Here is a 19688-nt window from a genome sequence, read left to right as displayed (position 1 = left end):
ATTATGATGACACAGTATAACACTGAAATTATTAAATATTTTCAAAATAATTCCCTTTTTTTCTAAAAAAGAAAAAAAGTCCAAGCATAACCAAAAAAAGACCAGTGGTTATACCATGCTGGGTTAAATATAATCTTTCAAGTTTTGCACTTTGGAGACTGTGCAGGCCAGACTCTTTAATGTGCTTCTTTCCAATGGTGAACCACCAGCTACAAGCATGTTCATTTAATTGAGGTGTTAATGAAGTCCAAGTCGCTTTGATAGCAACCTTCAGCTCGTCTGTATTTTGAGTCGGGTGTTTCTCCTTTTCTGCTTGACAATACTGCACACATATGTTGTGGATTTCAGGTCAGGTGAGTTAACTGGCACAGTAATAGCATGGTCAGCAAATCAATCAAAACGTTTTCTGCCATCCAAGATCTTATATCTAAAATACAGTTAAAAAGGGCATCCATTGGTCTGGTGTCATCAGGAGACACGGAGATGTACAGCTGAGTGTCATCAGGGTAACTGTGGAAGTTCACTCCATGCCTCCTGATGACACCGCCAAGAGGGAGCATATAAAAATTAAAAAGTACAGGGCCTAAAACCGACCCTTGGGGCACACCACATGTCATTTTATGGATCTTAGAGGAGCATGTATCCATACTCACCATAAAAGTTCTGTCTGAGAGATAGGAAGTAAACCAGTTGTGTACAGCACCAGAGAGGCCCACCATGTGTTTCAGTCTGTTTAGTTTGGGCTCCGTGCAGAGGTGATAGGTACTGCTGGAAAAGGAAATCGGCATCTCCATAAACCCTGTAATCAGATGGCAGCATGAAGTGCTCCTAAATCTCCTGGTAGATACTGTGTTGAGTTTGGATTTGATAAAACACAATGGACCAACGACTGCAAACAGAAGCAGCTGACATGGCAACCCAAATCATTACAGACTGCAGAAACTTCACACTGGACTTCAAACACACTGGGTTTAGAGTCTCTCCACACCTCACACTGCAGGACCTCGATTTCCTAATGAAATCTAAAATTTACTTTAATCTGCCAACTTTGGACCACTGAGCAACAGTCCACTTCTTTTTCTCCTTAGCCCAGAAAAGATGGATCTGGTTTTGTTCCTGCTTCAGGAGTGGCCTGATTAGGAACGTGATTGGGATTGCACTGGTAAACTTGGCAATCCATCCTTTGGCAGGTAGGCCAATGGGCCGATGGGTTTTCCTAGTTGCATCTTTCAATGCAACTAGCCCCTCCCCCTACCTTCCCTTTATGCTCATGCACCTTGTAGAAAAGCATATAGTGTAGGAAAAGTAGTTGATAAAGATGCACAAACAACAGCAAAAAGATAAGAGAGAAAAAGACACTACAAATAATTTCCTGAATACATTTGTGCGTGGTGGATCTTGAAACACTGACACCATCCTCTTAAACCTCTCCAAAGTTCTTGAAGTGACTTTTCCTGACGGTCTTCTAGAGGTTGTTGTCATCCCTGCTGCTTCTGCACTTTTTCTTACCGCAGTTTTCCCTTCCAGTCAACTTCCCATTAATATGCTTCAATGCAGCTCTCTGCAAACAGCCAGCTTTATCACCAGTGACCTTCTGTAGCTCACCCTCCTCGTGAAGGATGCTGTTGGACAACCGTCCAGTCAGTAGTCTGCCGCTAATTACAACTGCTTTAATGGAAATTAATATTGTTACTATAGTATTACTCAGTTTACTCAAACCATGAATTAGATATTCTAAAAATTTGAAAAAAAGGAATTTCTGACTTCATGAACTTTGAGCTGTAATCATCAAAATTAAAGCAGGTTTAATTATTCCATGTGTCATATAGAATATATGAAGGTTTACTTTTTAAAATTAAATAAAAAAAATTTTTTTCAACATATTCTAATATTTGTATTTATTTTGTTTGCTAAATGTCTAGTCTACATTAACACCAAAAAGGTATTTGGATGTTACATTTTTTCCTTTGAGCTTGATTTTCATTTCAGTTTATTTACTGCATACTTGTGTCCAGTGCTGGCTGTTGCTAGATCCATCTAGCAACATCTAGCTGCTGCTAGCACTGGACAATACGGTTAGCTGATATTATTTTTATTTTATTTGTTAGGTTTGGGAATAATGGGAAGATACATTTTTGGTTTTGGCAGAGATAAGAATATGGATTTAGTAAAATTACATTCTCTCCTTTCTTGAACCGGGCAGCACGGTGGTGCAGTGCTTGCCTCTCCGCAAAACCGTCCGGTGTTTGAATCAATCATCTGGGCAGGAACTTTCTGTGTGGCATTTGCATAGTCTGTCCCAGTAGTCTGGAGTGTGAGTGGTTGTCTGTCTCTCTGTGTTGGACCTCTGACAGTCTGTCAACAGGGTGAACCGTGGCTTTTTCCCTCTCATAGCTGGGATAGGTTCCAGCCCTAGCAACAACCCTAATAAGCAAAAATAGATGGATTTTTTCTTGCATTCATATACATATAAAATGTACTGTATAGGCTGCTGTTTCTTGTCTGTATACATGAAACTACTGACAGCTGAGGACAAAAAAAAGTGTTTGTGTTGTTTAAAGTTTTGTACATTCTGCACTGAGCCCTTGAACAGAAATATCCTCCAATCAGTGAGAAAACTGCACTCAACTATTCAGACCGCGCAGTCCATCAGAATGCAGACCTTCAAAAACACCCAATATGCTGTTGTAAATGGTGCCTTAATAAAAAGCTTGACCCAACCAGGAGAGAGACAGAGACAAGAACAGTGCGTTAAAACGCTCGCAACCAACATGCAACAGAGTATTTTTGCTGCTGTGAATTCACAGTATTATAGTTCTGTGACTCATAAATACCTCCATATCTCATGACTAAGGAGGACATTGTAGGCACTTAAAAAAGAAAGCCGCAACCAACCTAAACTCTAATCACACCTCTCTGGTTTTCCCAGTTTGGCTGTGCCTCACTCAGATGCCTTTTGAAATTCTCTTCTGAGCCGTTTCGTGGCATTGAGAGTTAAAGTGGTGGGTTTGTCCCACAGAGCAGATCACTTGTCATTGTGTTCAAAGGCGTCAAAGCAGCCAAGTAGTGTATTATACAGCATGATGTGTCTGCTTCTGCTATTGTATTTTGTACTCGTGATGTTTTTTAACTCCTGACACAAGAATCTGGTGTCAGCAGTGGTGTACTGATACTCAGTGATAGCTGACAGCTCAAGTCTGCATTGGTTTTTTAACCTTTCTCGCAGCTCTTTTATGGTCATATGTGGTTTTATTGTCATTGCCTGAGAAAAAGCATGCAATACAGAGAAAATGATCTATAAAACCTTGTCACACAAAGTAAGAAGCTATTATTAAAAACTTGAATATTTAGCAGTAACTGAAAAGAACAACACTCCCACCCCATATAAATCATCTGAGAGCTATTCTAGTTGTGACCCATGTTGCACACAGCATGTTTAAACTACCTTACTTTAATTGTTGATGCCAGAGGTCAGAGCATAACCAGACTGCTTTGAGCTGACAGGAAGGCCAATAGTAAATCAAATATTAACTCAATGGGAACTCAAAAATTAAATTCACTTTAACTAGACACCAAATCACAGTAACAGTCGCTCAGTTTTATCTGAATTTAGAAGCTGGAAATTAGAGGTCATCCAGGTCTTTATGTCTTTAAGATGTTCCTGCAGTTTAACTAATTGGTGTGTGTTACCTGACTTCATAGACACATAAACCTGGGTATCATCTGCAAAGCAATAAAATGCATGCTAATGATATTGCCTAAGGGAACCATGTATGTCAGCAGAATCCTAGAACCCTGTGGACTTCCCATTTACATTAACACATTGGCGTTTATTAGATATGATTCAAATCACAGCAGTGCAGTATCTTTAGTATCTATGGCAAGCTCTAATTTCTGTAATAAAATATTGTCAACAGTATCAAACACTGCACGGAGGTTTAGCTGTACAAGCACAGACATGAATCCACTGTTAGAGGCCAAAAGAAGATCAGTATTAATCTTCACAAATAAGCACAAGTTACAACCAAGATATGCAGTAAAACATCTCTTAAAACATGTCAAACCTTAAAGCAGATGAGCTATAGCAGCAGAAGACTACACTGGATGCCATCTCTGTCAGCTAAGAACAGGAAACTGAGGCTACACAACAAGTTCACCATAACTGGAAATTAGAAAATAAAAAAAATGAGTCTCAATTTCTGCTCTGACACACAGATGGTTGGGTCAGAAAGTGCCAGAGTCTACTCGAGTAACAAAGTGGCTAATGAGTTTAAAAGTTAGGCCCTAAACACAACTCCAAAGAAAACCTTTCAAGGTTGAAAAAGGCTTTTAGTTAATAGGTAGATACTAAAATAACTACTCATCTATAATGCTTTGAATTTCTAATATCTAAATGTCACTGAACAACTGGCACTCAGAAACACAGCTTGAATCTTATCACAGCATCTTTTCAGCTCCTCAGAAAACCTGCAATTTCAGGTTTAAGGCAGACCTTTTTTTTCTAACCTGTGGTCTATTGCAGAATAAAAGGGAAGAAACTTTTAATCTAATTGTAAAGAAGATGAATTGGAGATTTGACATTCACATTTATTATGTTGCTTCAAAAGGAAACCTGACCATTAACAAGACATCAATACTGCTTCAAACGCTAGAATACAAGAGCATTTTAATGAATGTGCAGGATTCCATTTTTATACATTTTTTCAAGTGACAGCTAATGTGAAAGCCTGTGTGGGCCTATGCTTTTGTTCATGAGATGGGCACCACATTCACATAGTCTTCCACCATCTCAAACATAAAGTGATGGGGCCCACTACGTCGCGCCACCTCACCGGCGGTCTCCCCGCTGCTGCTGCGGAGCCCCGGCTTCAGATGGCGCTGAGAGAGCAGCAGCTCTAAGGTGTGTCTGGAGTCTGTTTTTGAAAAGCTTGTGTAGGAAGCAGCGAGATGTAATGGTGTGAGTCCACCGTTGGTCTGGGCGTTCAGTTCGGCTCCGTGCTGCAGGAGACAACTCGCCACAGAAACGCGGCTCCAGCGGCAAGCGCTGTGAAGGGGAGTCCAGCCATCGATGGTGCGGGGGTTGACCTTAGAGCCGCCGGCAAGCAGAGCAGAAACGACTTCGACGTGGCCGCTGTATGCTGCACGGTGCAGGGGAGTGTAACCATCTTCATCACAGCAGTGCACCAGCAAAGGATCATCAGCTAACAAACTGCGGATTGTGGCAAGCTGAAAGAAAACCATAGAAACTGATTGTAAGAAAATGTTTCATTTGAGCTGCTTTTTCTCAAATAAAACTTCAATTCTGCAACGTTGATCACAAGGTCAGCACCATTTGTGCTTCATGCAAGCTTTAATTAGCTGCATAAGCACCTTAATTTATTTTTTACTTTGCGGTAAAGGCACAAAAAAAGCTGTCAAAGGACCTCATGCACAGCAACTATTTGACTTTCTGATACCCATTCAGCAAAGCTTTGGTTTAACCAACAAACTAATACCAATAACGTAGGCTAGCAAAGAAAAAAGGTCAAAAGAAACACTTCCTCCAGACAGACTTTATACAGCACAGATACTTTAATTCACACACTTAAGACCTCAATCACAGATGTGTGATTGAGGTCTTAGGTTGGAAACCATGGGAAATGTGTATTCCCTGACATTTTGTTAAGTGGCTGCTAGCAGTTAGCAGGTGCTACACCAAGAATCTCTTTGTGATTACTTTGCAGATCGCCAACTTGTCTGCAAACACTTGTCAACTAGTCTCTGAGCAGTAGAGAAAATTGAATGTAAACTGGAAACGTAGACTGTTCACCTTCAGAGTAAAGGTTGTGCCTCACAGACAGTCAAAAGATTATGTAGTTACTGTGATGTCACCAATGTTAAACCTTAAGGTAAGCATATTTGCAGTTGCCATTTTGATTTACTTCAATTCAATTTAAATGTTTTTTCACTGTATACCTCTTTTTCCTACTGACTGCCACCAACCGGTTGGCAATACACATTTTTTCCTAGCAGCCAGTGGTTATCAGGGAGTTACCAACCTCCCGCTATGCCGAGGTAACTGGGGCCCAAGACCAACTGCTAAATACAACGCAATGCACAAATTATGATTTAAAGACAGTGTCAGACTGAAAATCACCCTGCAGAAGGAAGCATTGCTGTTTAAATTATATTCACACATGCACTGTAGCCCCGGCTCAGGCGTCAAAAGATCTTCTCCCTGCCAGCTTCCTTGTACAAAGTCAGTGCAAGGTCAAACTGAGAACACAGAAGGCAAAAGTTCTGGGAATTTACAGCAAATGAGTGGGTGCTGCGCATCCTGCCTCTTACATGCTCTACACAGCTTCTTAGCTCCAAAGTTAAGCTGACTTTTTCCAGAGGTGAGAACACATCTGATGAAAATCTCCTGCTGTGGGCTACATTTACAAAAAAGAAACTCTGGACAGCTCCATGAAATTATTCTCCTGACATTATCAGCGCTTACCGTCTGTAAAGTGCTCAGCTGAATTCATCTACTCACTCAATCAAGACAAAAATCAAGAAAATTTGTCATGACTCCAAATAACTTTGAATTATTTGGGAATTTATTCCACGCACGAATCTTTTTCAATTATAGTGTGTTGAGGGAAACTGCTGGATGTTGACAGTGTTATAATGCACATAATGAACTGTGATTAAATTAGCTTGACGCAAGTTTAATTATCTGCAAGTGTATATTGTTTTTCATTCAGCTTTTGTGCATCTTTTTAGGGGCTTTCAGGCTGTATTAAATTTCTGTGCTGCTTCGTGCCTCGTGGTGTACAAAGTCATAAGATTTTTAAGATTCAAACTTCTGCAATTCTTTACATTTAAAAATTGAATTTACCACAAGTCTCAGACAGTAGATTGCTTATATAGTTATTCTGGTGTATTAGTATATAGTTTTGATTCTGGACAGTCACTTTATAAACTCTGTTTTGTTTTTATTTTTTATATAACTGGGAAAAAGAGTATTGATGCCTTCTGAGTATTAAACTTTGAAATTCAAATATAAACACTGCTGGCCTGTTTCCCTTGGCATTTCACAAAATGAAATGTTTACAACTAATTCATGAGTTCCCTTTTGTGGTTAGAGACCCATGTGTAATTTTAACAAGAAGAAATAATCATTTAAAAAAAATCCACATCAAGAAAAACCAAAGGCGCTGACTAATGCAACCAATCAGCTACACTCTATTTAACCTCTTCAGTGTGTTTTTCAGAAAAATAAAGTCAAGTGGAAACAAATTAAAGGATACCACAAACCATCCTGCCTGTGGTCAACGTCTCCGTGGGATTAAAACAAAAATCTGCCAAAATAAAGGATGTATATGATGAAACTTTTATCTTTGTATTCATCCTTAAAGGTGAAGTGTCAAAATAAAGTGAATATACGAAGTTGATTAGTTTTGCCATTGCTCTGCCCTCACACTTGGATGATGTCCAGCTTCAGTCAGTAGGAATTTTATGCAGTTACTGTTAGTTGCTGCTTAGATCTCGCAGGAGGCCAGAGATGTGTAAAATCTGCAATGCCGAGAAGCGCTGAAAAGTTCAAACATTAAATCTCTTGGTGTGCTGTGTTTCTGGCAGTTTCTTTAGCATTCCCTAATGATATGCCAGAGAAAAATAGAAAAAAGTTAGACAACCACTCGATCATCACGGTATAGCATAGTCAGATAAAACTTCAAGAATATCAATCTTCTCGAGTTAGAAAACAGAAACTATTTTCAATCAGTTTTAAGTGCTTGGGTGCAAATGAAAGTGATGACAGGTGCACTGCAGAAGCATCAATGACACAATCCCCCCCCCACAAAAAAGAGAGAGGTTTTGCAGGTGGCGTGCACAGACTCCTGCTGCCCCCTTCTCCCTACTGACTGCTTTTTTCCTAGTTCATGCTCTTTGCTCATGTCTTTGTCAGTACCGTAGCAACAGAGGTTACCTGCAGCTCATTCAAGCTGCACAGGTAGTCCAGCTCCTCCAGGACGCCACATTTCATTACCAGCCACACAAGCTCATAAAACTGGAGTTTTGTCCTGTAATGACTATTTCTCCTGACTTCCTCTTGGCATAATGACTGCATTAAGCGATGTGGGAGGCAGCTGCTTATGAGCATTTAAAGCCACGCACACTGAAACAGTAGAAACTGATCAAAATCAGAGGGACACATTTCATGGGAGAAATGTTTCACCATCAAATTTGCAAACTTCACAGTGAAACTTACAGAACATTACATAAAAAATGTATTTTATGTTTTGTTTTATAATACACGTCTGTGCTTAGTGCTGCTGCTGAGAATATAAGAACATGCTGTGCGGTCTGTCAGGGAAAATATTTGTTTGACAAAAATTTGACTTTAATTTGTGTCCCTAAATGCTTTAATTATTATTTATTCAGCACAACTTCTATCCTGAGATGAAGACTCAAAGGTGATGACTAGTTTGAAATTCATAAAGCATCGGCTTGTGCTGTGATTTTTTCCCAGTGTGTGCCCGCAGGACTTTAATTCAAACTTGAATAAATAGTGTCTAGTAATTGACCAAGAGGGATGCTTGGCAGAGAGATTGCAGGAAATAGACGTGGCAGTCAGTGTATCCTGAACTGAAATTTAGGGGAGACATCAGCAACAGCAAAGACTGGCGACTCTATACCTGCAGTATATAAACTGCTTTAAAACAGTCAACAAATAGTCAGCAGCAGATGCTACATTGGATAGCTCAGTATCTTACAGAAAAAACCAATGAAAAAGAACAGACTGATCCGCTCGCAGCTGCTGACTGCAAAGAGGAAGATGACAGGGAAGAGGGCAGGAGGGTCGGGGGGAGCAAAGTGCTGCTTTTAAGATGACAGCAAAGGGAAAAACGTATTTTTGTGGTATTATGTTGAGACCACTGACACAGCTGCTGTCGCCATTTTCACGACAGGAAAAAGTCATTTGCAGAAGAAACTGTACCGCGACGGCCGTTTAATCTCGGTACAATAATAGTGTTAACTCATTTCCTGGTCACTTCTGAGACTGCACCGTATTTAGGCGAACTTTGTGTAAGTTTGGTATTTTTTGTTAAGTAAAGGTCATCTGCAGAGAGTTGGGATCATAACGGCTAAAAATTCATCTTAAACTACCACAGATTCTGGTCTGTGGCACAAATAGATATATGTAAAAAAAACCTACAGTAGTTGACAAAAGTGAGCTATACTGCAGCAGCACACGATGTTCATATTGATAGATGGCTCAAAAGAATCTGGATGCACAAAGGATGAAAATCAAACCATCTTTCAGTTTAAAGACCTGAATGACTAATGATACAGTTTGTGCTGCAACAGATGGAAGAAAAACACAAAGTTTAACTATTCAGGCTACAATATAAGAGAGGGGATATTATCTTCTTCCTTTGGGTTCTACTGTAGTTCACGTGGTGAAGGAAGGAAATGAGAAGCAAAACAACTAAACATTTCTTTTTTTTTTCTTTTTTTTTTAACATTACCAAAAAAAAAAAAAAAAAAGCTGCAAAAACTAAGTTGAAGCCAGAAGGGTACCAGGAAAAACTGGCACTTTAGCTCACTGTAAAACAAGGATGGAAAATATTTTTTCCCCATACATAATATCATTTCACAAATTTCCTTGAAATAATAATAATGATATTATTTTAAAGCTCTATCGCTCACCCCTGATCTGAAAACAAAACTGGACTTACACGATTGTTTTCCGCTGCCCACAGAATGAGCTCGTTGGGTTCATCTTTGAGAGCTTCCTCCTTTTCCAGATACCACTCCTCACTGTGCTCCCTCTCCTCTGCCTCCTCTTCATCATCCTTGCTTCCAGTCCACACGCTGCCAGACCCTCGGGGGATCAGGTGTCCATGTGTGTCAAGAAGCTCGAGCTGGTTAAAATCTTCTGGAAACTCCATTAGTCGCTGCTTTGGACGGAGAAGAGACGTCAGAGTTATTAGTTTGTTCCCTATGTTCAGGTTGAAGTAGGCACAAACACCAGTGAGCCACCCAAAGAACCAATTAATTTCTACCTAGTGTTTGTGTAAGACATGAGCTGACCTGCCTCTGGGTCTCCTTTTTCACTCATCTGTCAGAGGGGTCAGGCTAGAGCTTCATTTAATAATTACTTTTAAAAAACCGTTGCTGCTTTTACCAGATCTTTAAAATGTAAGTGCGCAACAGACCTAAAGCCTAGCGGCTCATTTATTTCCCCAGTTCTTTATAGACCACAGTGGATGAAAAATGTCCAGCACCATTAGGATTACAGAAACATATCCAGCTGCCGTGCTCAGGCTATGTCACTGCTGACATCGAGTCTCTTTCTTTGCATAACAGTCATTATTGAAGAATCTGGCATGCACAGATGGTTGCATAATTATTTTTGCTTCTTAAATTTGATATTTGCACCTCAAGAGTAGACAAACAATAAGCCGTCACATCTGTTGTTCCCGTCGGATTCTTTCTTTGCTGTAGCACTGACACAAAGAGGCAATTAATAAGTAGAAAAATAATCAGAACCTATTTTGGTAACTGAAAAATGTCAAATATAGTCCTTTCAGGTTTCTCAAATGTGAGCTGTCATTCCATTATTCCTAGTTTGCAATATCAGAATGGTTAATTGACTGGCAGACTTTACAATAGAAACCATTTTATTGTCATTTTTATTATCATCAGACATTCTTGCATCAGGTTTTCAGCTTCCCCCCCCCCCCCCCCCCTCTCCCTTTTATGTCAGTCTAAATTAAATCTCTTTGGTAGGACAAAGCTGACTAATTTCAGTGGTCAAAAAATAATTAACTGACAAATTACTGAAAGTGAAGTGATGAAAATTATAATTATATCAAAGTAAAAACAATGTTTAATTTTACAAGGTGTGATCGTAAAGCTTAAAGTGACTGCTGCCTATTAAAATAGGGTTAGGACAATAAATCTGATGAGTTTGGGCGACTCTGGATGTTAGAGCGCAACCCTGGTTTGACCGTTGGGGGTCGACTCTCAGTGCAGAATACTGTAAATGTTAGAACAGAAACAAACATGCTCCTGTTCAGGGGGCTTATCTTCAGGCTTTGATGCTGGGAACTCATCATGGGAAACTTCTGTTTGGTCACCCGGTTGTAGCGCGAGGCTCCGCTCTCATCATTAGTGACACTCAAGTTTGAGGAGAGTGGAAGGGATTTCCAGAAAAATGCACTGGAAACAGTCCAGAGGTGCAGAGAAAGGCGACTTTAAGAGGCATCAGATGTGTTTTTTAAACTGCTTTTTTTTTTTTAATAGGTGGAGTGGCAAACCAATCACACCCTCTATTTTAGATCTTTAAAATGTGTTTATGATTACTCTGACTGCTAGTTAACTCTCAGTCGAGACAACTATTTTAGTGGAGTCATTTCTGAACACATTTTACACAGGAAAACGTTTCTTAAATGGCTCCATTCATGTTCCACCTTACATATACTCTTCGGTTTATCCATGACCTATCTAACACAATCTAATATTAGAAAAAAATAATCCAAAAATATACAAAATGTAATTTTTAAATCATGATTTCATTTATTGAGGCAAAAAAGTCATCCAAACCTACATAGCCCAGTGTGGAAAGATTATTTTAACCCTACACTTAATAACTGGTTGTGCCACTCTTGGGAACCAGAACTTCAATCAAGCATTTGCAATAACTGGAAATGAGCTTAGGCTCACTCTTCTTCGCAGATTTTTTTTTTTTTTTTTTTTAAATTCCACCATATTATAGGGTTTTAGAGAATGAACAGTGTGTTAAGGTCATGACGACATCTCAGTTGGATTTGAGTGTGGATGTTGACTAGGTCACTCCAAAACATTTTGGTTAAGAGGTGGACTGCAAATCTTTTTCCTGCTGCAGGACTCAAATGTGCTTGAGCTTCAGGGCATGAACTGAGGGTCAGACATTCTCCTTCAGAATTTTCTGGTAGAGAGCAGAATTCATGGTTCCATCAGTTACGGCAAGTCGTCCAGATCCTGAAGCCGCAAAGCAGCCCCAGACCGTTACACTACCACCACCATGCTTGACTGTTGCTATGATGCTCTTTTTATGAAACTTTTGACTCAGTCCGTAGAATATTTTCCCAAACTTCTTAGGCATCATCGAGATGTTTTTGGGCGAATGTCAGACAAGTTGTTGTGTTCCTTTTGGTCAGCAGTGGTTTTTGCCTGTTTGTTGTTTTGCAACCTCCTGGATGAGTCGTTGATGTGTTCTTGGAGGAATTTTGGTAAGCTGGCCACTCCTGGGAAAGTTCAGTGGTGAAGCTGGTCATTTCTAGACAGTGCCTCTCACAGCAGTTTGCTAGAGTCCAAAACCTTGGAAATGTCTTTGTAATCATTTCCAGACTGATAGATGAAACATTGTTTCTCAGGAGTTCTCGAGTTTCTTTAGATTGTGGCATGATGTGTTGCTTTTAGAGATCTTTAAATCTACTTCACTTTAAAAAACAGGTTCTATTTACATATTTCATAATTGAAGAGGTCTAGCAGTAACCAGGTCTTTGCATGGCTAGCCTTCCAAAAATATGTGATTAATGGCATTTAATTTGTGACTTAACAAGGTGGGGAATTACATTTTGACATTGGCCAGTGAGGTTTTTATAGCTTTTGCTCTTAATAAATGAAATCACCACTTAAAAACTGCATTTTGTATTTATTCGGGTTACCTTTGTATAATATTAAAGTTTGCTCACCGTTTCACTTGACTGTAAATGCTAAAGCTTCTGCAGCATTAAGTCTTTAGTCATGCTCAAGTGTAAAGCAGAATAATGTAGGGATTAGAACTGGAGCTGTAATGCAAGTCAATGAAAAAAAGCATATTTTAAGGGGCCATAAATGACCTGGTACCTACCCAACTCCTTGAGAAATGTTCACTTAATGATCATGACAACTTTAATAGAAGACGCAGAAGGAGAACAGCATAGTAGCAAACGACTATCAGGCTTATATTAGGATCATGGCGGCTGTGCTTCAAAACAAAGGTTACAAAGGAGGAAACAAAGGAGTTAGATTAATGTTACAAACAGTTCACGACATTTAAATCACACTTACACACCTGAAACTATTCCGCCAGCTGCCGTTGTGATGCACCGTGACGTATGGTAGCCGTGTTTTGACGTCACGCGTCACTCTTGAGTCCACTATTTGTGAAGCAACTCTCTTCAAAGACCACTGGCGCTCACAGAGACGAGTGTAACTGCTCTAACTGCTAACATAGAAGCAAAGCGAAGTACGTTTCACCTCGTCCACACAAAAACACGCTGCAGTGAAGACATGCGGGATATGTAGTTCTTCGCCTAGTTAGCGCCAAGCAGACACGTGATTGAAGGACTTCATTACCCATAAACGCTCGCGAAGAGTTACTTCTTCTTTTATTCGATATCTGGTAGTAAAACTGCTGCTGCCGTCTGGCAGAAGGCGCCACTGCTATAAATACAGATTTGTTAAACAGTTAGTAGTGAACACGGAGGAAGTGTTGAACATACCGATATCATACTTTTAAACTTAAAAAGGTAGCTAATGTAGGGGAGAGCAGTGTGCCATGATTTATGAGATGAATTACGATTAGTTTGCAAATTCTGATCACTAAATCACTGTGATTTTTAGTTTTCACAATAATTTGCTAATACAACAAAACAAACCTGCTTTTGATTTATTTTTAAAATATATTTTATGGCAGTCAACATATTATTTTCAGACATTTTTCATGGTGCTTGTTTGATTTATATTTTTTAATTTCCAAAAAAATAATTTATTTAACACAATTTAGTGGGCTACATACCCAACTTAGAGGATAGAAATAAAATATTGATCCAGTCGCGCTGGCACTGATCTGTTACCAGCGTTTGTATCTATCTATATATAAAATAAATAAATAAAATACACGTAACATATAATGTAATTGCAAGGAGGTATTTCTGTAGTTAGTTATTTGTAGTTGTGGTTGCTCGTTTTCCTTTTGTTTTGCTTTGTTTATTTGTCGTTTTTTAATTCTATGTTGTTGTACTTTTTCAACATGTTCAAAATAAAGATTCAATCAATCAATCAATAGTGTCGATTGAATTGATCCGCCTGACATCTTTGTGTTTTGTTTAAAGGAGTGAGACTTTCTGGTAGTCTTTTAAAGTGATCTTGAACAATAGTTCTCCAGGCTTTCTGAAGGCCAAAGTTTTTCTTTGGAGACTGGCTGCTTTTTCCACTCATTTTCAGTCCAGTCCTTGTGCCTGAACTTTTTCATAGGAACGTTTTAACACTGACCTATGAACCATTCAAACATAAAACCTGATTGAAGGGGTGAACTGGTGCTGTGTCTGTATAAAACGGACAACTTAGTTTTAAGTTGTGGGAAAAAAATAATCATTGGTTCTAGTTCCTCTAGTTGAATCCATGAGAAATGTCAAAGTAAACATAATTTGACAGGCATAAAATTGTATTTTTGCACCAACAAGGTGATTCCCAAGACCTGTTAGCTTAAAACTTGACATATCATATGCAAGGTGTCTTCAAAAAAATTGAGGAAATTGGACAAAGTGGAGGAGAAAAGAAAAAGTGGCAGGCCTAAGAAAGTATCTACACCAGATGAACAGTATCTGACAGTCATGTCTTTCAGAAATAGTAACAAATTCAGAAAAAAATCTGACACAGACCCTGAGAGATGCATCTGGCCCTTCAGCTAATCCGTCTAATCATCAGAAATGGTCTAAGTGGACGTGGTGTCAAGGTGGTGGCTGTCAAGAAGCCATTCTTAATGAAAGGAAAAAGAGAGAAAAGGCTAAGGTATGTTAAATCAGTGGGCCCCAACCCCTGGGCCATGGCCCGATACCGGTCTGTGAGTCATTTGATACCGGGCGGCGAGAGTTGAGGCGCGGGTGTGAAATTCATGGTTTTCAGGGTTTTTATTGGTTTTTAGCATTATTTTTTTTAAATCATTTTTATCATTAACTCTGTTTCCCTGGGTCTTTTCCCGTGTATTATGAATAAATCTTCTTTTTTTTGGTACCAGCACTGGTTTTATTTTAATGTATTTATCCGTGACACCTTAAAGGTCGCGAAAATATTGTCGGACATAAACTGGTCCAGGGCGCAAAAAAGGTTGGGGGCCACTGTGTTAAATTACACAAGAACCAGACCAAAAATCACTAGCAACAGGTCTGATGGAGTGATGAATCTAAATTTGAAACATTTGTTTCAAGTCTTGTGAGTAAGTATGTAAGGAGAGGGTGAGGAGTCTGTAGCCAACACAGCAGAACAACAGTAGAGGCTCTGTCATGGTTCTGTCATGTTCCTTTCCCCACAACTTAAAACTAAGTTGTCCATTGGCTGCATTTCAGGCTCTCATCAAAACTGATGGAATTATGAACACAGAAACGTACTGTTAGATATTGATCCACCATGTAATACCATCTGGAAAGCATCTGATTAACAGCAGCTTAATTTTTCACAGTAACAATGACCCCAAACACACTGCCAATGTAACAATAAAAAATAAATAAATAAAAAACATTTATTTCTATCCCGGTATACAATAAAAGCATACCTGAATAGAAAAACACACAATAACAGACTGTCTGTCACGGATTGGCCTCTCCAGAGCTCCGACCTCGGCTTTACTGAAGCATTGAAAAGCTCTGAATGTCCTTCAAAGAGCCTGGACACTATTCCTGAAGACTATTTAAAGAAATAACAAGGAAGCTTTCTTAAGAGAGTTCACGTTTCAGACAAAAACAGATTGTGGTAGTTATTACTTGTCGTTCCTGCATTTTTGTTTTGGGGCACAGGTAAAACGGCCAGCCTGAAACTATCACTGAATGAATGTCTGGCAATTTGCTGTAGGCCAAACCATCAAAGTTTTCAGCACTCACTCTTAAGAATTTTTCTTATTCATGTGTCTTCTTCTTAGCTGCTCCCTTTAGGGGTCATCTGCCACCATCTCACCCTGACCCCTAACATACTCTAGCTTTTGAGGCAAACCAACAAACATTTTTTTCTTTTAAAAAAGAACAAAATGTGAATGTGCAGATATCAGCTGTGATGGTATAATTTTGAAGTGGCAGTGTTTAATGCTGGAATCACGTTGTTATTTCATAATTGCTGCTTGTAGTCATGATTCAAAATCCTCACATTAGGAGGTGAGAGATACAAAATAAACTAACATTGCATAAACTGACATGTTTTATCCACCACATTTTACACTGAGCTCCCGTTAAGTTAAATTAAATTAAACGACTGTGAACTGTAAAATTGCTGTTTTGTAATGAGATGATTTTGTTTTGGGTTTGTGGGCACATGATAAGCTGTGCTAAAATGCTGTAATTTCCATTTGTGGCCACAGAGGTCGCTGTTATCCCTGATGGGCAAACACCGTGTACTTCTACTTTTCATAATACTTGCTGGAACAACTTTATTTTGGAATATCATGATATAAATCACCTTAGCAAATGGTCCTAAGCATTTTCCTTGCTTTTTATTGTGATATTAAAAAAAAATACTTGCAAAGGGCGCACACTGTGTGGAATAACAAGGAGATATGATATAAACATAAAGCTCTTCGTGGAATATTGGTTTTACAGTTGTACTGTTTCCATAGTTTTTTTTATTTAAAAGGGATTATATAAAGTTTCTGTCTCTGCAACACCAGGGTATTACAAGTATTTCCTCTGGAGCCTTTATACCATTCAAACCTCAGCCAAGGCTTAATGTTCAGCAGCTGCCTTGTTATCTCCAACACACTCTCTCCGAGGCAAAGGTTGTTCATCCAGTCATTCTGCAAATAACAACACATCTTTTGGAGCTCAGTTTAAATGTAATGAAATTAAGCCATTCATAGCAACATCACAAGAATTAATTCTCATTTTTTGACACATGCCAACACTGCTGGAAAGCTAAGAAAAGACTTATTTTCCACCCTATTAAACTTTTTCTGAGGGCATTTGTACTGAGAGTCACGAATCAATCAGATGGCTCGACAGCAAGAGAAAAAAAAAAATCAGAAGAGGAAGAAATAGGCCTGGGCTCTAATTAGTCAGCAGAGTGAGTGCATTAGCAACAGGTGCACTCAGGATGGCATCACCCTGGAATTTTTTAGACATAAAAATCAAACAAAACAAAAAAACCTCAGAATGATGGGTACAAAATATGTGGTTTGCAACACTGCAGGTATTGGTACATACACCCACATGCGAAAAGACTGCATGTGTTTTTCATACTTTCTGCATAGTTTTGATCTAATCATGCAAAAAAGTGTGTAAGGGGCAACTGTGCTGATAAATATTTTTTAATTGTATATATATATATATGTTTCCATGCACTGTAAGAAACAAACAAAAACATCTAAGATAATACTAAAAATCCCCCAACCAGCTACCAACACACATTCATAACTGAATGCCAATTAGACGCCACATTAGGTGGATGTGGATGCGAGTGTCTCAGTAAAGTAAGTACAAATGTTTTATGCATCTACATATGATCTTGTGAGTTGAACTTTGGGAACCTGCGTTATTGGTGATCTGATGTTTGCTTGTGCTTCGGCTGGGAAACTACCACAAAGCACCGCAGCAATAGAAGAGATGTCTTTGTGCAGCTGTAATGATGCTGCTGATCCCTTGTTAAAGCAGTATGTTACTGCTTGCTCCTGCTCAAAGCAGAGCCAGAGCAAAAACCCAGACGTTACTCTATGTATTATATGATGACAATGTGCCCTCTGTGCAGCACTTCAGAAATGAGATGTTTACTGACGCTGACCCACCATCCTTCAGTTTGCTGAGAGGGCCCTGTAAACACAGGTGAGTCTGTATCCCTTCTCTTGTGACTCTAGTTGAAAATGAGAACTTTAAAAGTTAAAATGCCATTAATTGGGCAAAATAAAAAGAAATTCAACTCTTGATCCTTCCCTCTCACTCTGGAGGTGCCTCTACCAGGTCTGGTATAAAGAGGCAATAAGTCGTGTTTTTCAAAGGGTATCAAACATGGCAGATTCACTTCAGAAGGTAGTAAACTGTTGCGCTGCATTTCTGTTAGATAAAATTTGGTCGAGCTACACTTGAGAATCTTTTAGAACAGGTACAATAGCTGTTAGTGACTCACTGGTTGTTATTTATTCTCAGTTTTTTTCTGGTTTTCAGGCAAAGGCAGAGTTTACATGTTTTCTTCTGGATTTATGATAAGGAAGAGAAAATATTCTAAAAATGTGTCTCCTATTCAAGGAGTCCAAGGCCACTGATTTTGGCCTTACAGTTTTATAGCTGTTACTGGGTAACATGTCAGGTGTACATGTCAGGAATGTTAGTTTATAAAGAGAGAAATCTTACATTCCCCTAATCCCGTTGCACAAATACAGCATGTATACAATCATGCCCTTCCTTTTCCACTGAGCAAGTTGTATTTGAGAATGTGAGCATCACATTTTTTAGCATTTTTGCTGAGAGAACCTCAAGGCCAGTGCAATTAGTTGGCCAGAGAGATAAACAATCCGCTCTCGCCAAAAATGGCCAGTTCACACCAAAAACAGATGGATAGAAAACACCGGGCCAGAGAAAAAACATGCATAATTTATTTTTGGGTGGGATGTCGCCTTAAAAGAGGATTTTAAAACTTTTTTTTAAAAAATTCAGTTTGGCACTGTCATCTTATGTTTTTTTCATGCCGCAGGAGGAAGAAGCCCCTTAAAGATGTTGCTCGGCAGATTTAGTTGGCTTCGTGTAGAGCCAGGTTAGTCTTTCCCCGTGTTTGAAGTAAGATAACAGACGGTTGTTGCCACTTTATATTCAGTGTACAAATGAGAAAGCAGGAGTGGTAGCCTTCTTCTCTCTTAACTCTTTGCCAGAAAACGCATACATTTACCAACACATTTGACCTGTTATTTTACAGAAACAATGACAGATATTAAAATGGCTATGAGCAAAGTTCCAATAAGAAAAATGCCAATAAGTGAGTCTCAATGGTCCTTTACTATTAAGGCTCTTCATATATAGATCAAGACATGAGGTTGGGAAGAACCTTTAAAGTAATCAGTAAAGTCTTATTGATGCTCACGTTGTTCTGGTTCACTAAAGTGTTTGATAATTCACTTTATTACCAGTGATAAGAAAATATCCAGACAGTGAGCATCCCTGAGAGATACTCACTGTGGTGGAGCTCATGTAACAGTTTTCATTGCCTCTTGTCAGTCACTGTGGTGCACAGTATTACTCTTACCATCCATTCATCCACCCATTTCTGCTGATCCTTTCAGGGCGGCTGGGAGCAGGCATAGGAGCCTATCCCTGCTGGGTGAGAAGCAGGCTACACCCTGCACAGGCTGCCAGTGTATTGCATAGCTGACACACAGAGACAGACAACAATTCACACATGCATTAATACCTATTTGCTGTCATCAGTTAACCTCGTTCACTGGGTTGGATGAGATTCACCTATACTTCCTTAATGCTCTGGATGTTGTGGGGCTATTGCTGTAGAGTTGACACACATCTGCAATGTCTTGAAATCTAGGGTGGTCACTCTGGATGGGCAGACTGGGATAGTGGTTTGGTTTTTTTTTAAAGAAGGAGGACCTGGAAAATGTGCTCCAGAATTAGGGAATCAAACTCTTTATTCTCACTGGGACGGTGGATGATGTGGTTCTTTTGGTTTAATCAGTTGGTGGCCTAAAGGATCTGAATCAGATATGACAA

At 39.2% G+C, this 19688-nt stretch overlaps 1 protein-coding gene and 1 long non-coding RNA gene across 4 annotated transcripts; both read right to left on the bottom strand.

Moving 5' to 3' along the window:
- Positions 1–3809: 3809 nt before the first annotated feature.
- Positions 3810–13303, bottom strand: ankrd49 (ankyrin repeat domain 49). Of its 3 annotated transcripts, none has more exons than XM_005456919.4 (3): positions 13073–13303; positions 9708–9929; positions 3810–5226 (listed from the first exon to the last, which is right to left on the bottom strand). In XM_005456919.4, the coding sequence occupies exons 2-3, from the start codon at positions 9918–9920 to the stop codon at positions 4750–4752; spliced, it is 690 nt and encodes a 229-aa protein (XP_005456976.1). In that variant the 5' UTR covers positions 9921–9929; positions 13073–13303; the 3' UTR covers positions 3810–4749. The 3 variants fall into 3 exon arrangements, with proteins under 3 accessions (XP_005456976.1, XP_005456977.1, XP_025764066.1); XM_005456920.4 differs by having other exon boundaries at positions 9708–9926; XM_025908281.1 differs by lacking the exon at positions 13073–13303 and adding an exon at positions 12869–12985.
- On the bottom strand, positions 5279–9692 carry LOC112847186 (uncharacterized). Its single transcript, XR_003220588.1, has 2 exons — positions 7446–9692; positions 5279–7325 (listed from the first exon to the last, which is right to left on the bottom strand). It is a non-coding gene; the product is annotated as an uncharacterized LOC112847186 (long non-coding RNA).
- Positions 13304–19688: the final 6385 nt, after the last annotated feature.

Source organism: Oreochromis niloticus, linkage group LG6 (assembly GCF_001858045.2).
Source record: "Oreochromis niloticus isolate F11D_XX linkage group LG6, O_niloticus_UMD_NMBU, whole genome shotgun sequence".
Lineage (NCBI taxonomy): Eukaryota > Metazoa > Chordata > Actinopteri > Cichliformes > Cichlidae > Oreochromis > Oreochromis niloticus.
The sequence above is the reverse complement of the archived record's forward strand: the minus strand, read 5'-3'. Positions and strand labels throughout refer to the sequence as shown.